At 44.9% G+C, this 7500-nt stretch overlaps 1 protein-coding gene across 2 annotated transcripts in view; it reads right to left on the bottom strand.

Annotated features, from left to right (window-relative positions):
• Positions 1-4012: 4012 nt before the first annotated feature.
• The window catches only part of LOC119582829, a 12234-nt gene continuing 8746 nt past the window's right edge, over positions 4013-7500 (bottom strand). Inside the window, exon 2 of one of the 2 annotated variants that reach the window (XM_037931294.1) lies at positions 4013-6528. In XM_037931294.1, the coding sequence (XP_037787222.1) occupies positions 5684-6088 (405 nt within the window). In that variant the 5' untranslated portion in view covers positions 6089-6528 and the 3' untranslated portion in view covers positions 4013-5683. The remainder of the gene's footprint in view (positions 6529-7500) is intronic. The other variant, XM_037931295.1, reaches the window with a different exon arrangement.

The raw sequence follows: 7500 nt of genomic DNA, 5'->3' as shown, positions 1-7500 counted from the left end.
TATATATATATATGAAAATATAGTCCAGCTATTTTTTTCTTTATTCATATTTACCCCTATTTGTACAAAGATTTGTAAATTTGTATCTGCTGCAAGTATATGCATCGCTGCCCCCGTTTCCTTTCTCGTCTAAACTGACCCTAGTAATACTAAAATAGAAAAATAAACTTTCTAAGTGCCAACCGTCGTCTCTTATTCCATTAGAGCAAAAGCAGTTGCAGTTCATCCACGGTGTAGTACACATTAGCGTAGTCGTAAATCATGCCGTGTAATTATTCATATCCTAACAAATGGGCATCACCACGGAGGGCGCGATAATCCTTCCCAGCGCCACGGGATGCAAAAGTCTCTCCAGCCATCAGCCCGAGAGCACCAGACGCCGCCCGGAGTCGTCGGCGCAGCGAGCGAGGTCCAGCGCGGGCGAGGGAGCGAGCGAGCGCCCTCTCGAGGCGGGGACGCGCCGCGGAGAACAATGCCAGCTGGTCGATTGCAGATGGTCGCTCCCGAATCGGTGTCACTAATAAAGGAACAAAGACACTGTCCGATTTATGGTAATGGCACGGCGTTTCCCATTATCTTGTTCGTCCCCCTTCGATTAGCAGATAATGATGGCGAGATCCCTTTTCGTGTCGAGGGGAAGGTGTCCCCGTGTCAGGCATTAGGATGAGCTGTGTATTCGCCGATCCGTACCATTGCTCATTACCTGATTCACGTCCTCGGCTCCTTCCTCTTCGCTTATTTTCAGTACGACAAAAAGGTTTTAGAGAGTTCGTCAAGCGAGAGACGACGCTTTTGATATATAGTCTATATTAGTTTGGAGTGTTAACCCAAGAGCTGTCCAGAACACTGTAATAATTTTTTTTTATTCAGAATTTGGTTACCTGTAAAGCAGTATCAGACGTCTAACTTGGAATCGTTTCAAGATCTCCATAACCTTTGATGAATCTGAGTTTAGCTTGTTATAAATATAATGCTTACCCCTTTTCCTTTTTTTACAAGCGCCCCTTGTCAAATTTTTTTTTCAGGATTATTTCCCCTTTGGTTAAATTTTACGTTGGTTATTGAAACATGGCGAATTATGTAGCTGAATTTATAGGTGTTTGTGCATTATGAATAGCGACATGAATATGTAGAAACTACAACCTCAGTAAAAAAAAATAATAATCACAGCTATTAAAAATTATCCAATCAGCGACCGCCATTACGCCTCTCAGCGTCTGCCGTTCCTGAAGTTTTCCGCGAAGGTTGAGAATCATTGTGTTGCACCAATGAAATATTTTTTGCACAACCATTACTGACATTTTTCGTAATGACTTCCTTCGTTGAGAATCGGAGTCTTTCTCTCTCTCTCTCTCTCTCTCTCTCTCTCTCTCTCTCTCTCTCTCTCTCTCTCTCTCTCTCTCTCTCTCTCTCTCTCTCTCTTAAGACCCCCCCCCTCTCTCTCTCTCCTCTCTCTCCTCTCTCTCTCTCTCTCTCTCTCTCTCTCTCTCTCTCTCAGTTAAGACAGTCTTCATTCTTAAGACCGAAAATATAATCAACATAGGCTTTCGGTCATCCGTCAAGGAGTTCGCAGTCCCTAGAACAAATGACGTCAAAATTGGATTTCAACGGAACAAACTGATGTCATCAATACAAACAGAATAAGCTGATATACGAGACGGACTGAAAATGTAATAGATACGTACAATAAGGAGTGATGAAAACAGTAAATAGACAGAATAGGTAAGACAGATACACTAATTAGACAGAATAGATTAGACAGACTTATTAGACAGAATGGATTCCCGACAAAAGAGAAGTAAGGATGTGAAGGATGGCAAGATTTCAATTGCATATAATTGCAAGCTGTTGAAATTTGTTGATTGTGTTGATGTATGCAATCGCGTGACTTATCAAGACTGAAGTGCTGAGTACTGAAGTCGCTTGATTCCTTTGATATGAAATGTTTTTTGCAATTAATGTATATGTTCAGTCTAATTCTCTTTATGTGTGTCTGTCTATACGTCTGTCTTTCTTTGTCTCCCCCTCTTTATCTTTCTGCTTCTTTGTCTGTTTGTTTTTCTATCCGTGTGTGTGTGTGTGTGTGTGTGTGTGTGTGTGTGTGTGTGTGTGTGTGTGTGTGTGTGTGTGTGTGTGTGTGTGTGTGTGTGTGTGTGTGTGTGTGTGTGTGTGTGTGTGTGTGTGTGTGTGTGTGTGTGTGGTGTCTCTCTCTCTCTCTCTCTCTCTCTCTCTCTCTCTCTCTCTCTCTCTCTCTCTCTCTCTCTCTCTCTCTCTCTCTCTCTCTCTCTCTCTCTCTCTCTCTCCCTCTCTCTCTCCCTCTCTCTCTCTCTCTCACTTTCACACACTCACACATGGACTCTGTCTCTGGCGCAACCCGAATACATACATCGTGAGATCGGAGAGGATAATAACAGCCACATATAACGTAGATATTCATTCATAAATCTTTATTATCTTTTCACAACAAAGAGAGAAAGGGAAGAAAATATAGTTATATATATGTATATTTATATACAAACATAACCAGCATACCATAATGGTGTTTACCAATACAATATACTATAATGTTTGAGCAAATCATAAGGAAAACACCAGAACAACACTCCATCTTGGCGTAATAACACAGAACACAGGATATAACAAAAGAGTAACTAAAATAAACACCTCGTCTAGGGTAATCAGGAACCGGAGATGGTGAGACAGTAAGAGAGGAAACTACAGAGTACATTTCCCTTTTTCTTCCTCTTCATTGGTTACATTTCTATCATTAAAAGGGGGTTGGGGAGGCATTTACCGATTAATATATAAGTTCTATTACCTCGATAGCAAGCATTTGGAATATGTGACTATTTTGCTTTTTGCTCATCCTTTCCTTACGTTACATCCTCTTTCGGAAATACTCTAGTAGGTTATTGAAAGATAAGATTGTGGTTTTTGCCCTCAGATTTACAAAGCTTAATATCACAGTCAAATACGTGGGTGGGGCCAAAAAAAAAATCGCTGGTTATCGGCGTTACGCTCACAGGGTGGACGGGAGAGCTAATGGAATAAATAAATAGATAAATAAACAGATAAATAGATGGTTAAAGAGGATGCTTACTGAAATCGGTAATTAAATTAAGGTATATTGCATTGAAAGAAATCGGCTTGAAGTAAGGACTGAAGTAAGGCTTTTTTCTAGCTGATTATTTTCCTTTTCGATACAGTTTATAGGTGATTTCTCGTGTGTGTGTGTGTGTGTGTGTGTGTGTGTGTGTGTGTGTGTGTGTGTGTGTGTGTGTGTGTGTGTGTGTGTGTGTGTGTGTGTGTGTGTGTGTGTGTGTGTGTGTGTGTGTGTGTGTGTGTGTGTGTGTGTGTGTGTGTGTGTGCATGTATATGTGTATGTGCATGTGTTTGTGTTTGTGTGCGTGTGTTATGCACTATCACTGATCCTGAAAATCCATCAAAACATATACCCTATGTCTGCATCTCCATCTCAGAGCGTCCATCACTTCGCGACGCTCCCAGACCCGCCTCCCATTCGCAAAATCCATCTAAATGAATCGTCGTGATCATCCCTTGTTTGACTTTCATCGCCCCGGCTCGCAGCAAGGCAAGAGGACCTCATCCATCTCGGAGGGGGGCAACACGTTCGTTATCCTGACGAATGGGCCGGGAGGAACGTCGCCGCCGGGAGGAGTAATCAACCGGCGACAAAACCCGAAGCCTATTCGCGTCCTCTCGCTCTATTCTGCCGCGCGGTGGCCTCCGACTCCCATGGCGAATTTTGGGAATAATAACAAAATTCATCTTCTAACGACGCGAATGTCCTTGTAAGGGATACAGCTATTCGGATGAGGAGCTTACCGGTCCTTCAATTTCCCCTTATCTATTATTCGACGAAGAGATAAGAGAGAGATGGAGAGAAGGAATGGCTATAACAAAATAAGCAACGTAAGCATTGGGAGGAAAGACCATCTTGCACGCACTTCCGCCCGCCCCCCCTATGCCCCCCTCCCCCCTCCCAGCACGTGCGCGACCAAGGCACTGGAGTGGAAGAAAGCATAGAAGAAGAACACCGCCTCCCTGTGTTCGCGTCCGCTGTAAACCGAGCCACGCAGAGTCGTCCTTTCCTTCGGTGACTTTTCCTGTCTTCCAGATATTGTTTTCCTGCGAATCGACTAACCTAAGTGTTATTGTTTTTTGTTTTTTCTTCTTGTTCCTAAGCTGCACGGGACAAACAAGGAGTTGGACAGAGCGGAGAATCGTAGTATGGACGGTAACAAGCTACGTCTGGACAAGTCGGGGTTTGCAACAATGACTACTAAATCATTACATGCGAACGATCGCAAGCAAAGGGATGAACAGTGACAAGTTGAGGTGACGCATGATCAAGCTGCGGTTAGCCAATGGCAAATTTAGGAATAACAACAGAAATGAAGCTTTTTTTGCGAAGGAAAATGTATTGATTAAATTCGATCAAAATGATGACAACCTTTGTACAGAATGATCTACCGTGGTCGACACACCCATATATCCTCGACATTTGTTTTTCTCTTTACATTTTGAGACATCTCTTTATCTATCTCACTAATTGTAAGATTACGCGCTTCTGTATGTCGATGGTTGTGTTAGGCAGCGGCCATCGGTGTATGTAGAAATCTTAAGTGCTAAGTGCCTTCAGGACACATGAACATCGACGCGTTGTATTAGCCAGCATTCTAAATGCCGTTATTGCCAGACTTCGTGGTCACTCGAGTGTCATTCGCGTCATATTCAATCCATTACAGTCGCCGGGTTACAAAGTTAACGAGATCTCGTAGATGCTTCCTTATACTTAAGATGATAAGCTCGTTGACACTGCAGGACAGAGCTTGAGCAGCCAGCCGCGCGGTCACGATACGATACGCGTCGACTGGTTCCAACTCCGGAAAATCTTGAGCCAAACGAGTGGCTTCCCTAGACTTTCGCTGGACTTTGGGTGTGGGTTTGGGTGTGGGCTTTGATGGATTATCTCTCGCAATGTCTTAAGGGAACACACCGATGGAGGCAGGGAACGTAAACATCGGGTTGATAACATCAAATTACATTGATGATTAATTACAATTTTCTGAACAGGATTGGGACCAAGAATCTTGGAAAACGCTCAAATTGAAAAGAAAGAGAACTCCTGTTTAGCCTCGTTCTCGTTCGTGAAGCAGCCTGGGATTCGGGATATCAGATCACAGTTGACAGAAGACACACACAGACGTATCACCTTACTGCGGATACCACAATGGTCGGCAGGTGTAGCGCTGTCGCCTCGTATTACAAACACCTAAAGGTTCTACTAACAAATATTTTTAGTTCTACACAAGCTCATCGCGCGACGCGTCACTGACGATCACAGATCAGGGTTATGTACACGAGGTCAGCTTGGGTCATGCGAAAGTTACCCTTGATGAGACTCTGCCTGAGGTCAGCATAAGTTGCCCTCCCTTTTTGCTCGGGGAGACACTTTGCAACATGGAGGAACGGCGAGGAGGTGTATTCTGATGTCATTTGTTTACGTGTAAGCTTCCGGATGATGTTCTTCTCGTTCGTCGGCAACACACGTTAGAGCATCTAAAGGAGTCTCCCTCGCTGCACAACCGCTGCCACACCCAAGTGAGGCCATCTGGAAGGTGCTCTCTCATCGACAGGCTTCTCAGGGTCCAGCGCCTCTTTAGCTGAGGTCGTCGACGTTGAGCGCCGTCTCCTCCGTCGTGTTCCTCTGCCTGAAGAAGTTGGGCAGGTCCCGCCAGCGACTCGTCAGGTACTTGATTATCCAGAAGGTGACCGACACCGTCTTCGTGAGCAGCGTCGCCGAAAGCCAGAGGGCGCCGTAGAGGAAGCTGGTGGCGTCGCTAAGCAGAGTGGAGATCATGTTCCAGAGGCCGAGGGTGATGAGCTCGAGCACCTTGGAGAAGAGGCCCTGGGCGAACGAGACGACCGTGTTGTAGGCCTGCGTCCAGAGCCAGTCATTCCTCACCAGGATGGTCTTGACTGTCGTGAGCAGGATTGTGATTAGCACCTTCAGGATCGTCAGAAAGATCAGGACCAGCGTGCAGAAGAGAGCCTTGAACTTCATTCTGGACTGCTTTAATGAAACGACAGCGACTGCTGTTGAAATTCAGTTCAGCGACGTCTGACCTTTAGATATTTCTAAACAATGGGTCAAGTAAAAAAAGTGCACGATACTGTATCTTACACTTGAGCTAGTATCTTAACCCTTTTTATACTATCACATAATCATTACGGAATGAAATCGTCATTTCCATCTTCGCACGTTGATATTTAGAAATGCGACCTCTTCTGTTGACGTCTGTCGCGGTTCAACACTTGGGAGATCGCACGCAGCCACGTGCACTCATGACCAGAGAGACAACCACAGCTTCCAGCTGTTACCACTTGCAAGGCCTAAGCTTCCCGCAGGCCTCTCTCGTCCCAGGCACTCCCGGGGCCTCTCTGGTCGTCATGTATGCCCGGGACGACCTTGACCTGGTCGTCGTTGTCTGTCTGTCTGTCTGTCTGCGAAGAGAGAGAGGAAAATGGTTACAGGAACAATGGGGAAATTTACAAGACTTTATGCCACAGGCTTTCAAGGAATAAATATTGCGTCTAATGCTGCCTTTACTGAGTATGAACAGATACGTTAAGATTATGGAAATAGTTTTACAACGAAACGAGACCATGTAAGGAACATGTACGAAACTTTCCATATTAGTAAACATTTAACCCACTCGGCGCTCAGATTCTGACAACTGAGCTTCTCTTTCTCCCACATAACGTACGCTCTCACCTACACATGAGCACACACAGACACACACACACACACACACACACACACACACACACACACACACCACACACTCACACAACATACACACACACACACACACACACACACACACACACACACACACACACACACACACACACACACACACACACACACACACATTTATACACACAGACGGCAACGCATTCATAAAAACATGAGTATTTATACTATGTGCCGTTATACCGGACCGCTAAATATAAGCATTTCCGTGGCAATTATGTAAATCGCTAACTTCATTTACACCTACATGGCTGTTTTTGACATCTATATTATACGCACTAATGACCATCATAATTTCAATCTGTACTTAGTGACTTAGAGTTCAAACCAATACACCAAAATAACCTAAGAAACATATCCAGGACGACGACCATTAACATCTATCCGTCCACCTCCCTCCCTCTCAATTCCCTCCCACCGCCTCCCTGCCTTTCAAGTCGCTCCTTTTCTAGCCCTTCCTTCTGCCTCCCTCCCTTTTAAGTCCCTCCCTCCACCCCTCTCTCTTTTCAGACCCTCCCTCTTTTCAGTCCCTCCCTCTGTTTCCTTCCCTTTTAAGTCTTTCCACAGCCTTCTTTTTTTTCCCAAGTCTCTCCCTCCACCTCCCTCCCTTTCAAGTCTCTCCTTTTCCAGTCCCTCCATCTATCTCCCCCCTCCGTCTC

This window comes from Penaeus monodon, chromosome 16 (assembly GCF_015228065.2).
Source record: "Penaeus monodon isolate SGIC_2016 chromosome 16, NSTDA_Pmon_1, whole genome shotgun sequence".
In the NCBI taxonomy this organism is placed as follows: domain Eukaryota; kingdom Metazoa; phylum Arthropoda; class Malacostraca; order Decapoda; family Penaeidae; genus Penaeus; species Penaeus monodon.
This window is presented reverse-complemented; position numbering and strand designations above follow the sequence as displayed.